At 44.6% G+C, this 18,241-nt stretch overlaps 1 protein-coding gene across 1 annotated transcript in view; it reads right to left on the minus strand.

Annotated features, from left to right (window-relative positions):
- Positions 1-6,285: 6,285 nt before the first annotated feature.
- Positions 6,286-18,241, minus strand: part of LOC116978123 — a 279,728-nt gene continuing 267,772 nt past the window's right edge. Inside the window, exons 23-27 of the mRNA XM_033029145.1 lie at positions 17,135-17,263; positions 11,922-12,085; positions 9,455-9,608; positions 6,953-7,021; positions 6,286-6,572 (exon numbers count right to left, since the gene is read on the minus strand). Of these exons, the coding sequence (XP_032885036.1) occupies positions 6,418-6,572; positions 6,953-7,021; positions 9,455-9,608; positions 11,922-12,085; positions 17,135-17,263 (671 nt within the window). The 3' untranslated portion in view covers positions 6,286-6,417. The remainder of the gene's footprint in view (positions 6,573-6,952; positions 7,022-9,454; positions 9,609-11,921; positions 12,086-17,134; positions 17,264-18,241) is intronic.

An 18,241-nucleotide genomic window follows, 5' to 3' on the forward strand; every position in this document is an offset into this window, starting at 1 on the left:
GATCATATTGAATGGCAGTGCTGGCTCGAAGAGCCGAATGGCCTATTCCTACACCTATTTTCTATGTTTCTATGTTTACTACTGAGTAGGACCCTATTGATTGTATGGACACTGAGAATGTACACAAATTACTTGCAGGTTTTGTTTTGTATATAATTTTAATTTTAAATGAGGTCTATATTTTGAAGCATTAAAAAAATCGGAGTACCGATGTAAGGTCTCGATCAGAAATATCGACCACCCTCTGCTTCCACAGATTCTACCTTACCCACTAAGTTCCATCAGCAGGTAGACCACAAATGCTGGAGTAACTCAGCAGGTCAGGCAGCATCTCTGGAGTGAAGGAATGGGTGACATTTCGGGACGAGACTTTTCTTCAGACTGATATCAGGGATGGGGACGGGACTCCGACTACATTCTATCTTTGTCCCGCCCCCTCCCCTGACATCAGTCTGAAGAAGGGTCTCGACTCGAAACGTCACTCATTCCTTCTCTCCAGAGATGCTGCCTGACCCGCTGAGTTACTCCAGCATTTTGTGTCTACCTTCGATTTAAACCAGGATCTGCAGTTCTTTCCTACACAAGTTCCATCAGCAATTTGTTTTGTTCCATATTACAGCATCTGCAGTGATTTGTGTCTTCCAGGCCATCACCTTTCCATGGTAGAAAGGAGTTTGACTGCTCTGATGCTCAATTTCTTTCACAATGCTGCTAAATCATTCATCAAGAACCAAGGGCCTCCTGCTTTCTACCAGCTGCTCTTGGTTTGGGAGTTCCAAGTTCAGCCTACTCCACTACTTCATGCAATGGGTTATAAGGAGTAGAATTTGGCCATTCGGCACATCAAGTCTACTCCACCATTCAATCATGGCTGATCTATCTCCCCCTCCTAGCCCCATTCTCCTGCCTTCTCCCCATAACCTCTGACACCCGTGCTAATCAAATTGTAATGCATAATTTCAATGCATGAATTTCCTTGACTTTACTGGACTTTATCTTGTACTAAATATTATTCCCTTTACCATACATCTGTACACTGTGGATGGGTTGATTGTTATCAAGTATAGTCTTTTCAGTAATTGGATACAATTGTAATTGCAAATTACAAACTAATTTGCAATGAGAACCCCACACTGAGCCAATCAGGAGACCACCCTTATAACTCTAGGCTTCTCATTCATTACCTGGAATTGCATGCGCAACCATGCTGCAACTTTGGGATTTGTATCAAGAGATCTTGTTTATAATGCATTGTTTAAGATGCCGATCATCAGCTTTCCAGGAGCTTGGAGGTAATGTGAATCCTGCCTTAGCATGCACTTCCAATAACTATACAATTTCTAACTCATTGTCTATCTCATTAATCAGATTTGATTCCAACATTTACCTAGAAAGCAAATGACATTGGCCTTGTTTATTTCAGCAGTATGTGATTACAAATCGACTTTCCCCTAAATTTAAAGCCTCACCCAAATGGTCCTCCTTTTTCCTTCATTGCTTTACTATCAATTTCACCTCCTCTTTTTACCACAAAAAGACAGTATTGAAGCACCACTAGAGCCAGTTATTGTAACCAATGCAAGTCATGCCCCTCCACTCTCCACACTCACTGCTCAACCTCTACGGCCATCTCCCTCCTAACAATCAATGCTTTGAAAGTGTGCGCGGTGGGTATTAATAGTTGATGCAATAGGATAGCTATTATATTGTATTGTAATTCATTTATTAGCCAAGTATGTAAAAACATACAAGAAATTTGATTTGCCATACAGTCATACCAAAGAAGCAACAAGACACACAACTACATAAACATCCACCACAGCGGCTCCCCCACATTCTTGACTGTGATGGAAGGCAATAAAGTCTTATCTTCTTTCCTCCTTATTCTCCCGCGGATGGGGTAGTCGGACCTTTCACAGGCAAGGCGAACGAATCTCCCGCAGCCGGCGATCGAAGCCTCCGCGCCAGGAGGGATCGAAGCTCCCGTGTCAGGGCGGCCAAAGCTCCTGCAGTTGGACCTCCCATGATGTTAAGTCCACGATGTTAAGTCTGCAGGCTCCCGTGATTGGAGCTCCTGAGGTCAATCCCTAACCAGGGGACCGCGAGATCCACGATGTTAAGTCCGCAGGCTTCTGTGGTTAGTGCTCCCAAAAGTCGATCCTCAGCAAAGGTACCGGCAGTTCCTCGATGTTAGGCCACAGCGAGGATGGAGTTATGATACGGAAAAAATCGCATCTCCGTCGAGGAGATTTAAAAAAAAATTTACCCCAACCCCCACATAATACAAACTAAAGATACACTAAAACATACATTTAACACCAGACTAAAACGAAGAAAAGGACGAGACAGATTGTTGGCGAGGCTGCCATCATACGGCACCACCGGTGTTACAGCGTTATCTTTGCTATTCTGACAAACCCTTTAGTATGTGCAGCAGATTCAAATCAAATGTCTTGCAATAGTTTTCTGATCAATAAATCCCATTGCAAACACGCTGGTGCCATTTCTTAACTGCTTGCAGCCCTCAAGCACCTACAGCCATCAAATAGCACCCACTTCAAAGCTGTGGGTGCTTGAAGACTGCTTGTTGTTTACGAAACTGAAATTAATGTCATTATTAAGAATAAAATGCAATAATCATTTTCAAATATGTATGCATGTGATCTCTTGCCTGACTGACAATGCATGGATTGGTTCATATTAAAACAAGTTGCAATTTACAGGAGTCAAAGACTATCAATTTAGAGATGACACAGGGGGTATTGGCATGGATATCACTGTAAGAACAATGGCTGATGCTATCATCACTCACCTTTATTAAAGTATAAATTGGACTGCAGCATCTGGCATCTGCACAAGTGTAGTGAAGCACGGAAATTACTGTCTGACAGGCCCCAGCTTCTCCAGAAGCTTTGCTCCAACAGTTTCCCATTGAGAGCTGCTCCATTCACTTGCACAAAAGGATGTGCAGTTGCACTACTTACCCTCAATATATCCTCTGCTAAACTGACAGAAATTGTCCATTGCCAATTCAAAAAATCTGAATTTATAATGGCAAAATGAGTTGATCATTGTTAAATATCTTCTCTGACACTAAAAATTCAAACTGGATGGTCTCATTCCATCACTTTAATTATTGAAGATCTCAGTACATTATTTGTTATTGAATGAAAATATTCTAATTTACATCATAAAGATACTTCAATTTCCCTTGATCTGAATGGTGGACCGTTGTTTGCCCTGTCACACAGATCCCAAGACACGTGTCTCAAGCACAGTGCTCTTTAGACTTGGTAATAATTGCAAGTCAAAGTGTAAAACTCCACACAATTAGTCTGTGGACTACTGGTACTAAGCATAGTGAATGGGAAAACACATCACTGTCAATAACTTCAAAACCTGGGTAATCTTTGCCCAATTAGTCAAATTGGAACAACGACAGAGATCAAAGCCAGGAGTTTCTACAAGGACATGGATTAAATGCAGGAAAATAATTAACAATTTGTCATGAATTGAGTGATTTATCTTCAAACATATATCCTGCCAGCTGCACTTTAATCTCAACTAATTAATTCACCAGAAGATCATCACCTCATAGTAATCTCTATCCATTGCGACTCCTATCCTTATTATGCACCAATGGGCGATCTTCCTCCCACATTCTACATGTTGGCAACAAATATACTAGAGGAGTATCTTTGGTTGGCAGTAAAGATAGCTATATACACTGGAACACCTGCAAAGCAGCACACGGCACACGGCACACCTCCATCTCTGCTGCAGGAGAAGGTAAAATAAAGAACGCAGCAATGTCAGATCTGAGCGAGTGAGTGGGTGAGTGAGTGAGTTAATGAGTGAGTGAATGGGAGAGTGTGCTAGTGAGTGAGTGGGTGAGTGAGTGGAGTGAGTGGGTGAGTGAGAGGGTGAGTGAACGAGTGAGTGAGTGAGTGAGTGAACGAGTGAGTGAACGAGTGAGTGAACGAGTGAGTGGGTGGGTGAGTGAGTGGGTGAGTGAGTGGGTGAGTGAGTCTGCTCAGCGTTCCTACTCTACTCGGTTCGACCCACTCCCTTGATTTTAATGGCTCAGTGGGGGAGGGGGAAGTGTGGTTGAGTAAAAAAGGCACATGAAAATGGCCCGTTCCCACTAGGTAAGATGCTTGCAGCTCGCAGCAACTGGAAAATCCATCTCCATTCATCCTGCCTCCAATCGTGTTTTCAAATGCTTGCTTGTATGTATGGTGTATCTGTAAGTGGGATGTTTGTAACCCGGAAGACCCTGTACTACCTACAAAGTTAAAAGTCAAAATATCCTTTATTGTCATTCAGACTTTTCAGTCTGAACGAAATTTCGTGCCTTGCAGTCATAACATAGAATAAAATAACAAAACACACAATGAACACAGATTTAACATCCACCACAGTGAGTCTACCAGGCACCTCCTCACTGTGATGGAAGGCAAAAGTCTTACAGTCCTTGTCTCTGCCTCCGGAGCCTCGAGGTCTGTTCCAGTTGGAGGCTGCCAGCTCCACGATTAGGCCTCAGCGCAGACGGAGAAGGAGACAGGGGATACGACAAGAAAAGGTCGCATCCCTCCCGAAGGAAAAGACTGAAAACAAGTTTCTCCCACCCCCCACACACATACACAACTAAAATAAACTGAATAAACTAAAACAACAAGACAAAAGAAAACAAAAAAAAAAGACAAACGGACTGCAGGCGAGCCACAGCTGCAGGGCAGCGCAGCCACTTCCGGAGCAAGACACAGGCAAGATACCACCAACACCATTCCCAAAAAATCCAACAAATTCACTGGGGAATATCTAAATCTATTTCAGTGCCTCCTCCCAGAGCAATAATCCCACGGTCGGGGTGGTGGGGAGGGTCGGGGGTCTGTTCGGGGGGGAGGTGAGGTCGGGGGGGGTAGGGTCGGGGTGGGGGGTAGGGTCAGGGGGCGGTATGGTCAGGGGAGGGGGATAGGGTCGGGGGGAGAGTCGGGGGGGGGGGGGTGTTCGTGGGGGGTGCCGGGGTGCTGGTGGGGGGGGGGGGGGGAAGCGGTGCCGGTGCAGCTGGGTGGGTGGAGGCACCAGACTGTCCCCAACACTGCTGCACACCGACGTGGACTTTGCCGGATTTTCATTCCCGTGTGACCGCGGCCCCGCTCGACCCGGCCCCGTTTGCGAGCGCTACCGACCCACAGCCCGTGACAGTGCGGCCGCACAGAGGGAGACGGGGCGGAGGGAGCGCTGACCCTCGCAGTGCTGTCCCGAGGGATGCTAGAGCGCTCAGTCACCCTCCACAATTATTTACAGCGCAAAAACGTATAATTTTGGCGGTTTTTAACAGGTAAGAAAGTATGCGTTTCGAGTATTAACAGTGTATGCCGGAAGCTCCGATGTCCTCCAGATGGATTGAGCTGCTCCGTGCGTGTGGCCCTTTGACCTGATGACCTGACGTGCAACACCCCTATTCTGAGCATTGTCACAGGAAGAAATTGCCAGGTGACAGAAAATTAATCAGGATGTAATTAAAGCCTCGATTTAAAAAAAACAACACTTGACACTCTTGGGAATCCCAAGAGTGTCAAGCTGCTGAAGAGGAAACATTTGGGATGGTGTTTGGAGGAGTCAGATGCCCTGCTTAAATTGTTACAAGAATGTATCATCTCACAAACCACTCACCTAGTAACACTGTCAGACATTTACTGTCCAACTGTAGTCCCTATGTTTCCTTCATCAGCTACCACCAATATAAACTGTGGAAGTCATAAGGTCATAAGGAATAAGATTAGAATTAGGTCATTCGGCCCATCAAGTCTACTCCGCCATTCAATCATGGCTGATCTATCTCTCCCTCCTAACCCCATTCTCCTGCCCCACCCCCCCCAAATAATTCCACAGATTCACCACAAATTGTTCTCATTCCCAAGCCATTGCTCCCATACATCCATTTTTTCCATGCATTGCCTTTTTAAAATAATGTGTTCACAATATTAACAAGAACATCTTCACCAACAAAGTCTATCACATTTTATTACTTTCCCCTTACATTCTTGGCTGTTGCTCTTGTGCATAGCTATCAGTTATATGGTGGTTATTCATTTGAATCTTCCAGTTGAACATATAATACACTCAAACAGGTTGCGACTTGATTTAATGAGTTAAGATCATGGCATAATGAACTAGTGTTTCTAAACATAAACATGCGTAAAAGAGCAAGAAAAGCATTTACTTTTGGAAATGAATTAACTTTTGTTGAACTGTCCTGTAAGAACCAATGTAATTTACTTCAATTAACCAGTTTTATTCAGGTAACATTAGGTTCGATTATTACTGGATTAAAAAAAAAATCTGTTTTAAGCATGCAAAATTATAGATCAGTGATGGTAATTATTGAGACAGAAGAAGACTGGTATTTCTTCATTGACAGGGCATTGTCTCCTGATTGTCCCCTGAGCATGATTTGCCGTCATTTTGTGGAGGAGGATTATTGCACTGCCGGCTCCTTTTTCTTTGACTGTTCACGCATTCAGACCAGAGGGACCAACAGCTCCACTTCCCATCCACAGTCATATCTGAAACATAAGAAACATCCTTTGCCATGAGTTTGAGTGTAGGAAATTAAAAAATTATAATTCAAAGAACAGAAAATACTAGATCAAAAATGAACATGCTTTTTATAATGATCACGTTTAATCTTTTTCTATCCCATTTTGGCTCCATTTTTGTTTAATCATAGCTCTAGGTTAATCGAAAGCTGACCATCAGAGGATATATTATATGTAATTGTCCTAATTTTGTGTGATAGGTTCAAACCCACATCTGTGAAGTGAAGCATGCTAAATCTACAACAGCAATGCACATCTGGCTATTGGTTTAATTTAGCAAGAAATTATGTTCTGATGCAAAAAATGACATTATCATTTCTCTCTTTAGTGCAATTAGTAATGCTTACTCTCCCTGGTGGTAATCTCGCAGGCAGCTCCACGGAAACCAGCAGGACATATGCATTCACACTTGGTTCCTAAAACGATAAAATAATTTCATTAGCGATATTAAACAACACATCCATGTTTAATCCTGTTGCTTCTCGTTGTAATTAGCTGGTATCAACCTGTGCTATCCAGATGAGTGTAGGGATAGAGTTGGTAAAATGTGGATACTATTGTAGTCATAAAAAAGGGAAAGGCAACTAACTAGATTGTCAATCCATTGAAACATAGGGGGACATTATTGTGAATGATGTTCATAACAGAATTAAAAATCCAGGAACATGCTATTATTCCTTGAATAATAGAACAACATTTTACTTATGTTTGAGAAAGAACTGCAGATGCTGGAAAAATCGAAGGTAGACAAAAATGCTGGAGAAACTCAGCGGGTGAGGCAGCATCTATGGACCTGGACTTCCCCAACCGATGTTGGGGAAGTCCAGAACAAGGGGTCACAGTTTAAGGATAAGGGGGAAATCATTTAGGACCGAGATGAGAAAAACATTTTTCACACAGAGAGTGGTGAATCTCTGGAATTCTCTGCCACAGAAGGTAGTTGAGGCCATTTAATTGGCTATATTTAAGAGGGAGTTAGATGTGGCCCTTGTGGCTAAAGGGATCAGGGGGTATGGAGAGAAGGCAGGTACAGGATACTGAGTTGGATGATCAGCCATGATCATATTGAATGGCGGTGCAGGCTCGAAGGGCTGAATGGCCTACTCCTGCACCTATTTTCTATGTTTCTGTCTATATTTCTATGAGCGAAGGAATTGGTAACATTTCGGGTCGAGACCCTTCTTCAGACTGATGTGGGGGTGGAGGGCGGGAAGAAGAAAGGAAAAGGATGTCTACGCCGCATCTGCACCCAGGATGAGGTGTTCCAAGCCAGGGCATCGAAGATGTCCTCATTCTTTAAGTTCCCCTCTTCGACTATAGATGAGGCTCTCACCAGGGTCTCTTCTATATCCCGTAACTCCACTCTCAATCCCCATCCCCCCACTCGTAACAAGGGCAGAGTCCCCCTTGTCCTCACCTTCCACTCTACCAGCCGTCACATACAACAGATAATCCTCCGACATTTTCGCCACCTCCAACGGGATCCCACCACTGGCCACATCTTCCCATCTCCTCCCCTTTTGGCTTTCCGCAGAGACTGCTCCCTCTGTACTCCATGGTCAAATCATCCCTTCCCACCCAAACCAAACCCTCCCCTTGCAACCGCAGGAAATGCTACACTTGTCGCTTTACCTCACACCTCGACTCCATCCAAGTCCATAAGCAGTCTGTCCAGGTGAGGCAAAGGTTCACCTGCACCTCCTCCAACCTCATCTACTGCATCCGCTGTTCCAGGTGTCAACTGCTCTACATCGGTGAGACCAAGCGCAGGCTTGGCGATCGCTTCGCCCAACTCCTCCGCACAGTTCGCATTAAATGAACCCGATCTCCCGGTGGCTCAGCACTTCAACTCACCCTCCCATTCTAAATCCGACCTTTCTGGCCTGGGCCTCCTCCATGACCAGAGTGAGTCCCCCACAAATTGGAGGAGCAGCACCTCATATTTCGCTTGGGCAGTTTACACCCCAGCGGTATGAACATTGACTTCTCCAATTTCAGGTAGTCCTTGCTTTCTCCCTCCTTCCCCTCCCCTTCGCAGCTCTCCCAGAGCCCACTGTCTCCGCCTCTTCCTTTCTTCTTCCCGCCCCCACCCCCACATCAGTAAAGAAGGGTCTCGACCAGAAACGTCACCTATTCCTTCGCTCCATGGATGCTGCCTCAAACGTTGAGTTTCTCCAGCATTTATGTCTACCTAACATTTAACTTATAGTCAGTTTCCATTAAATAATAGCTCCCCTAAAAATTCTATCCGAAGGAATATTTATAACATTCCATTTTAATATAGAATGCGTCTTTTTTTTCATTAATGGCCACTAATTATCAAGAAAGTTGATTACATTTTTTTGAGAATGAGTTTATGTAATCGAATATAAAAGTCCTGTTCAGAAATCACAGACTCCATATTATTGTTATGGAAAGCAGGAATTGAGTCATGGACAGATACTGCACAGAAACATCAACTATTAACTACCCATTTACACTCATGACTCTTCCCCATTTTATTCTCCTTACATTCCCATCATTTCCCAGCAGATTCTACCACTCACCTACACACTGGGGCAATTTACAATTAATCTGCTAAACTGCACACCTTTGGGTTGTGAGAGGAAACCTGAACACTCGGAGGTGACTTACATGGTCACAGAGAGAAGAAGCAAACTTCATACACAGTGCCAGAAGCCAGCGTTGAATGTGGGTCACTGTACTACTGCACCAAGCTCTACTCAACTAGCTCTGTCACTGTGCCATCTATCTGAGGTTGCTGTGTTCATTGTAAAGGAAATGAAGAGTTGTTAATGTTTAAGACCCACATTCTTGATTTGGTCCACTGGTCGCTGACCAGGCCGTACCTTGAAGAAAAGCAATTCCATTGTTGAGACATGGCGCACAGCGACAGGAATTGGATTCGATCAGGTACTCTTCAAGGGCCCGCATCATGTTGGCTTTGATTCTAGGAGCATTCGGAAATGTGTTCGAGGTGACCAGTTCATGAAGTGGTGTAGGCTGCAAAGAGAACCCTGGATAGTTAGTATAAACACACTGCATGTGTTATATTAAAAAAAACTTTATACAGAGAAAGCATAGTCACAGAATGGTGGAACCAGGCTCTCTGGCTTACAATCACTTTTTCTGCATACTCAAATGTTTATATCGGGAAGATGTATGATGTGTCTCACAAGACTGAGAGTCAGGGTGGTCAAGCAAGATGTGCTTCAGAAGTTATTATATTTTTCTGAAGGCTACTGAGGGCAAACTAAGTAATCGATGGTAATATATGTATAGAGATATGAAACAAAATCCATGCCAAATATCTGAATGATGTGGCCCCTGTATCAATGGTGGAATAGAGTACAGGCCCTCCCCAGCATAGAGCACATATCACTAACAACATTTGGGAGAGCAGTGGTATGGATGTGTCGGCTGCTGTGGGCATCTTCTGCCGGGAGGGAACTCAGTTACGGCCACATTTGGTGAACTTTTCGGGTCACAAAATGCTTAGTTTAGAGATACAGCACGGAAACAGACCCTTTGGCCCACTGAGTCCACGCTGACCAGCGATCCCCGCACACTACTCTACTACACCCTAGGGACAACTTACAATTTCACCCAGCCAATTAACCCAACAAACCTGTGGTGTATGTGAGAAACCAGAGGTCCCAGAAAAAAATCCACGCAGGTCACGGGGAGAACTTACAAACTCCTTACAGACAGCACCTGTAGTCAGGATCAAACCTGGGTCTCTGTAAAGCAGCAAATCTACTGCTGTGCCACCTGCACCTCGACTGCCGAGCACTGCATTCAGGAGGAAACCCTGTCATAACCTGGACACAACGTGTCTTGCCAATGTAAGGAAAGATCACAACTGGATATTTTGATCCATTAAATCAAAATCGGGCAGGATGGCGAGAAATAATTATACTGATGATAGGAAAACTTAGTATGGGATGAACACCAATTTTCCGGCACCCTCAGTTCCAGAGCCTTTCTGGATTACCAGTATCACTGGACCAACAGAGGTCATGTGATAATGAAATGACAATACACCCTTGGCCCCTCCCTTGTCGCTAAAGCTCCACAGTGTGCCAGAAACTTAAATAAAACAAATATAAAATGTGAATTGAATGTGAATGGAATGACCTGCCAACCCATCCCCACCAGTGCTGGAGTAACTCAGCCGACTGAATCAGTCTGAGGAAGGGTCCTGATGTCACTATCTGTGTTCTCCAGAGATCCTGACCACTGAATTACTCCAGCACTTTGTGCCCTTTGGCTGAGTGAAGAAGGGCTCACTAGTGCACCTTGCATGTCAGGAATGGCGTCGGAAACCGGAGCTCTAAACGTCTGGGAGACGGTGCAAGCATGGGGTCAGCAGGTCTGTCAGCTATATCTGACATCTGTATTAAAACGAGGGTCGTTAAAACGAGGGTTTACTGTATTGTCTTTATGAAACAGTTAGGAGAGAATATTGTGACCATAGTTAATACTTTCATGACGGAGGGACACGACCGGGAAGAGCATTCGCAATGACATCTGTGGCCACACAAGGAAATTCAACCGAGCTCTCGAAATTTTGTCCGGGTTATTGGGGTGGGTGGACCATCACTTGCCGGAAAATTGGTGTTCGACCTGTACTGGTTTAAACAGAGTAAACTTGTGGATCAAAATGAAAATATGCAAGGCATCCATTACTAAATTAGATGCTCTGATGGGAGTAGCAGACATTTTCATCAGCATTCGTGAGCCAAGATGATCTTTCACTGAAAATTATATTGAGGTCCTCGGAGCAAATAATGGTAAACCAAAAAGAAACAGAAATAAAACCAAATATAATGATACAAAAGAGAAAATAATGCACAAAAAGAGATCAGGAATAGTCAAAAAACAAAGAAGAAATTACAATTATAAAAGAAAGGTTTCAGCTAACTGGAGATTTTTTATCAAATACCAAATTAATTTTTATCCCCATTAGTATGCCGACTATTTTTTTCCTTTAACACTGGAGGGGAGCAATTTTTCTTTCTCCCTTCCTCTGTCAAGTTGGAAAATAATTGAAAGGCCTTCTATGTTGATTTATATTTAGGATCTCACAATTACCAAGGCCTGGGAATGGTAAAAACACAATACAAAATATGTGAATTGAATGCAAAGAAAATGAGCTGTGTAGTTAATTTACATCTGAAAGGGAAGGGGTATGAAATCTATAAAGAAGCATTTCTAAGTTAAGGTATTTGGAGCAGCAGTAATCAAGGCACTAAGATGTTCACATTGCTTGATGTCTCCCTTTACTGAATGTTTCACTTCAGTGAAAAGGTTTACCTTAAATTTAATGACTTCTGGGTTGTACTCGACTGCATCGCCCCATTCCTGCATCAGTTTCACAGTTGGAAGATTTTTGTGAGCCAGTGCTGTCACATGTTCACTTGCTCCTCCACGCACAAGTACTATGAAGTCTTCTGTGTAAGCCGATTTGGCAACACTGTCTTGTGGGTAGAATTTACAATAGAATTAATTTCAAAGGAAAAAGTCGAACAAAATTCTCCCCTTTATTCCACTATATTTTTTCACCTCTTGCCTTGGAAGATGATGAATAAGTTCCCCCCAACAGAGCAGCTAGCATGGAGACAAGAGAGACTGCAAATGCAGGAATCTTAATAAAAAAACAATCTGCTGTAGGAATTCAACGGGCCAGGCAGTGACAGTGGAGGAAAATGGACGAACAACATTTCAGGTTAGGAATCTCCTTCGGATTGAAGAAGGGTCCTGACCTGAAACTTTGTCCATTTCTCTCCACAGACGCTCTCTGACGCACAGAGTTCCCTCAGCAGATTGCTCAAGTAGTTAATCTGCTTGGATGTGATTTGTTAGAAGGTTTGTTTGGCAGAGGGGTGACCCAAGGTGATTTAAATCCTCTTCCGCTAGATTCAATTTCATATACGGAATCATAACTTAGAATCATAGTGCCATTCAGCATAGAAACAGGCCCTTTGGACCAACTTGCCCACGCCAACCAACATGCCCCATCTGCACTTGTCCCACTTGCCTGTGCTTGGCTCATAACTCTCTAAACCTATTCTATCCATGGACCTGTCCAAATATCTCTTAAGCGTTATGATGGTACCTGCCTCAACTTCCTCCTGCGGCAGTTCGGACCATATACCCACCATCCTTTATGTAAAAAAGTTACCCTTCAGAGTATTATTAAATCTTTCCCCCCTCACCTTAAACCTATGTCCTCTTGTTCTCGATTCCCCTACTCTGGGTAAAAGGCTCTGTGCATTTACCCGATCCAGGCACAGAAATCGCTATCAAAACATGAGGGGGACACAATTTCTTTGTGTCCCCCTCATGCACGCGCATGTGCACACACTCGAGGCTTCGGCCGTGGGCTCTGTGGACAGTAACATCGGGAGCTGACCTGGTTTGTGACTGACTCAGAACTCCAACAACAGCAGCTTTTGTCCGCCCCGAATCGTGGGGCTTGAATCGGCCTGCTCACAGGGTCTTTCATCGGCCGGCGGGGGCTTCAACATCGGGAGCCTCGATCGCCTCGATCGCCTCGATACAGCAGTTTGATTTTAAGCCGCGCCGGGCGATGAAAGGCCCCACGAACGGGCCAATTCAGCCCTTTGAAAACGTCTGATAAAGTCTGGATTACAAAACATGGGGGAGGATTGTCCCCCACCTCTCAATGAATGGGGGTGAAGGGGGGGGGGACGTGCCCCATGCCCCATGCCCCCCCCCCCCCCAGGATTACTGCCCATGACCCGATCTATACCTATCATGATTTTATCCACCTCTATAAGATCACCCCTCATCCTGCTGTGCTCCAGATAATAGAGACCCAGCCTGCGCAACCTCACAATTCAAGATTCAAGATTCAAGCAGTTTATTGTCATGCCAGTTCCATACATGGTACAATCCTCTATGAAAATGTTGTGCTGGAGGATTCCGTACAGTAAATTTAATATTAAATAATAAATTGAACATTAAATTATAGACCAGTTCAGGTAGGTTTCAGGGCTGGTTGGTTCAGCAGCCTGATTGCCTGGGGGAAAAATCTGTGCAAGTGGCTGGTGGTACGGGAGCTGATGCTCCAGTCAGTACCTTCTGCCTGAGGGCCAGCAGGCAGAATAGACCGTGGTCTGGGTGGCTGGGGTCTTTGATGATCCTCAGGGCTGGAGTCGATGTCGTGGAGGGAGGGCAGCTGGCACCCGGTGATGTGCTGGGCCATCAGCATCACTCTCGGCCAGACCCTTCGGGCGTGGCTGGTGCCAGCTGCCATGCCAAGTGGAGCCTAACAGGATGCTCTCCACGGTGCCTCTGTACAAATCCCTGAGGACCCTGGGGTTCAGATCGAATTTCTTCAGTTGTAGGCGCTGTTGCACCTTTATTGTGATGGTAGAAATGTGGGTGGTTCAGGTCAGGTCCTCAATGATGTGGACACAAAGAACTTGAAGCTCTCCACCGCTACACCTTTGATGTTGATGGGGGGGGGTCCATGAACCGATCCTGTAGTCGACGATCACCTCCTTGGTCTTGTCGACGTTGAGAGAGAGGATGTTGGCCTGGCACCACCGTTTCAGGGCCACTACCCCCTCTCTGTAGGATTACTCGGCCTCGTTGGTGATCAGACCCACGACTGTAGAGTCGCCCGCGAACTTGACGATGGTGTTGGTGTCATGTTGGGCGTACAGGAGGGGGCTGAGCACACAACCCTGAGGTACTCCGATGGTAAGGGTGAGTGAGGGCTGTGGAGCTGTGGTCTCCGATCTTCACCACCTGGGGTCGACCCGTCAGGAAATGCAGGATCCAGGTGCACAGGCGTGGGTTCAGCCCCAGGTCCAGGCACTTGCCGACAAGCTTAGAGGGTACAATTGTGTTGAATGCTGAACTGTGGTCTATGAACAGCATCCCTACATGTGTCCCTCTTGTCCAGGTGGGTGAGGGCGGTGTGAAGGGTGTGAGTGATGGCATCGTCTGTTGATCTGTTGATGCGGTAGGCAAATTGGCAGGGGGCCAGGTTGTTGGGTAGTGAGGAGCAGATTATGTCCTTGACTAGCTTCTCAAAGCATTTGCTGATGATGGGTCAATGCTATGGGTTGCCAGTCGTTGAGGGCGGTGTGTTTGTTGTGCTTGGGCATGGGGATAATGGTGGAGGTTTTCAGACAGGTGGGGATGGATCTTAGGGAAAGCGAGGGGTTAAAAATATCGGTGAACACCCCCGCTATCTGACTTGCACATGCCTTCAGGACCCGACCGGGTATGCCATTCGGGCCAGCCACTTTGTGAGCGTTGACTCTCTGGAGCGACCGGCGCACATAGTCCTCTGTGATGGTCGGGGTGTGGTCCTCAGCGGCGGGGGGTCTCGGCGGGAGGTCTCGGCGGGGGGGGGGGGGGGGGGGGTCGGGGTGCTTCCGCTTGAACCAAGCGTAGAAGTGGTTTAGCTCGTCCGGGAGGGGAGCTACGATGTTGGTGGTGTGGTGGGGGACTTTGCTATAGCTCAGGCCTTCGAGTCCTGGCAACTTCCTTGTAAATCTTCTCTGCACCCTTTCCAACCCTACAACATCTTTCCTATAACACCGTGCCCAGAACTGAACACAATATTCTACATGTGGCCTCATCAATGCCTTATACAGCATTAACATGGCCGCCCACTTTTATACTCAATATCCTGACTGATGAAGGTCAATGTGCCAAAGGTCTTCTTGGCCACCCTACTTACCTGTGCTGCCACTTTCACTGCACTCCTAAATCCTTTTGCTCTACAAGACTCCACAGAGTTCTGCCTTTCACTGTGTGGGTCCTGCCCTTGTTAGGCTGCCCAAAAATGCAATACCTCGCACTTCTCTGTATTAAATTCCATCAATCATTCGTCAGCCCACCTGCCCAACTGCTTAAGATCCTGCTGCAATTTTTGACAAGCATCTTCACTATCTACAATACCACCCATTTTAGTGTCATCTGCAAACTTATAATCCATGCCTTTTATGTTCTTATCCAAATCATTGATACAGATCATAAACTTATCTCGCATAGTTTGGGTCCCAAGACCGGGTTTTCATGCCCCAAGACCTATATCTGTGAAAGCAGCTTCCTGATCTTCAACTTCTCTCTGACAAGTTGGAGGTGGTCTTGGAGGGGAGGATGCTCCTCAAATTGCAGAGCATCCTGGACAATCAAGCCCACCCCCTCCATGACACACTGGTCAACCCGAGGAATACCTTCAGCAACAAATTGGTTCCACCCAAGATGCGGGACAGAACGCCACAGGAGATCCTTCTTCCCTGTAGCTATCAAACTGTACAACTCCTCCCCCTTCTGTCATGGGTAGGCTGAGACACACTCCACCCCCCTCCCCAATCTTTGCACATCCCCCAAGCCTTTCCACTCATCCCTTTAATCTCATGTTTCATGTATTTTGTGTTTTGTATATTTTGTGTTTTTATGACTGTTGGCAGATCAATTTCCCTCCTGGGATAAATAAAGTTCTATCGTATCATGTTTGTGATCACTTCATCAGTAACTTAGGATCTTCCAGATCTCTGTACCTCAGTAGCAAATTGTATCATATATTTACATACTTTTAACTATAAATAGAGCTAAAATGTATCTAGATTATTGATTGTCTGGAATGAATCTATACTATATGCAGGACACATCTAATTTTATCTTTTACTAGACTAAGTGGGACCCGTTGGGTCCCAGCATCACACGGGAGGGCTGGTCACCAACGTAATATTCCACCTCTCCACCAATTCCAATACTGCTCGCCAGTGGGAGGGGCTGTCTGTTGCGCTATCATGGGTGTTGCGGTCTGAAGGTACTGGTTTCCAGAGGGCTAGTATAGACATTGTGGGCCGTATGAATGCTTGGGCAGGCATCCAACTGTTGCAACGATTTTAAAAGCCAAGCCAAGGCAAACAATTGGGCTGCAGCCACCCGACAACCAAAATTCATTTTGTGAACACAAACTTGTCAAAAAGTAGAGGCAAACAATTGGGCTGCAGACACCCGACAACCAAAATTCATTTTGTGAACACAAACTTGTTAAAAAAGGCGAGGCAAACAATTGGGCTGCAGACCCCCGACAACCAAAATTCAATTTGTTAACACAAACTTGTTAAAAAGGGCTGCAGCCACTTTACAGCCGCATCGAGGGGACTCACCGTGGAGTAGACGTGCGTTCAGTGTTATTCGCAGCTCAGAGAGCCGTGACCTTCTCGCTTCCTGGTCTGGCAGAGACTGAGAGAGGCACGACACTTCCTGGTTTTATAGTCCCTCCCCCTGCCGCCAGCGCGGGCAGCAGAGAGAATGGGGAATTTTGTAAAAACATTAATATCTCTCTAATTTTTCATCGATGGAACAAATCCTCCGCACTCATACGGCGGAGGGGGGCTCTGAGCGAGGTGGCCAAAAATGACGGCCGTAGGTGGCGGCGTTCTCTCGGAAATCGCAGCACAGTCGGCCAAAAGCGGTCAAGATCAGAGATTTAGTAATATAGATATGAAAATCTGTAACAGCACTAATACCTCCTTTTCCTTTCAGAAAACCAGCGCAGAACCCAGCACCAACTCCGATAGCTACCATGATTCCTTCGATGTCCACACCTCCACTAATGCCGGCCTTTGCACAATTTTTTACATCGTCCAATGTGTAACCTATAGATATGAGGAGAAATAGTGCTATCAGCCAAGATCTTTTATTTATTTATTTATTTATTTATTTATTAGAAGTAGACATATTATAAAATGTAGTTACATATTATAGTAAAAAAAAACTTTTCATATACATCAGTCATACATTATTAAAATTTTCCATTATCAATTACTTCTGCTTCTAGTATTTTTATTTTTTATAGAAAGCGAGAAAAAGAGAGGGTAGTAAGTTACAAATAAAAAAGAAAGCAAAAAAAACAAAAAAAACACAACAGAAAAACAAGGGAGGTGGAATGGGTTACCTGTAATACATCAATGGAGATAGGTTCGTAGGTTATAAAGTATAGCTTTTCATCTGTTCCTGAGTTCAAGTTTCAGTTGGGTCCTCGTGCTGTGCCAATCTATCCCTTCAGATAGTTAATGAATGGAAATTTTTTCCATGAAATTTTATGGAAAAGATCTTGTTTGTCCATTAAGACAAGTGTAATTCTTTCTAAGTATAGGGTCTCCGACATTTCCGTAATCCACATTTTAATTGTGGGGGTTGTAGGGCCTTTCCAAAATTTTAATATTAATTTTTTTCCGGTTATTATACTGTAATTGAGGAAGTTTCTTTGGTTTGTTGTGAGTGTTAAGCTTTGTTCTGATATTCCAAGTATTATTAATTTTGTGTCTGGGTCCAGTTTAGTATTAATAACTTCTGAAGTTATTTCAAAAATATCTGTCCAGAAATGTTTAAGTTTTATACAGTTTGCAAACGTATGTGTTAAATTAGCCTCTAAATGTAGACATTTATCACAAATAGGAGAGATTTGTGGGAAGATTCTATTTAGTTTTATTTTAGAGAAGTGTAGTTTATGTAAGACCTTGAATTGTATTAAAGTATGTCTGGCATTTAATGAACATTGATGTATTTGTTGTAAACTTTCGTCCCACATATCTTTCGTGATAGGATGACCTATTTCATTTTCCCATTTGTAT

This window comes from Amblyraja radiata, chromosome 10 (genome assembly GCF_010909765.2).
Source record: "Amblyraja radiata isolate CabotCenter1 chromosome 10, sAmbRad1.1.pri, whole genome shotgun sequence".
In the NCBI taxonomy this organism is placed as follows: domain Eukaryota; kingdom Metazoa; phylum Chordata; class Chondrichthyes; order Rajiformes; family Rajidae; genus Amblyraja; species Amblyraja radiata.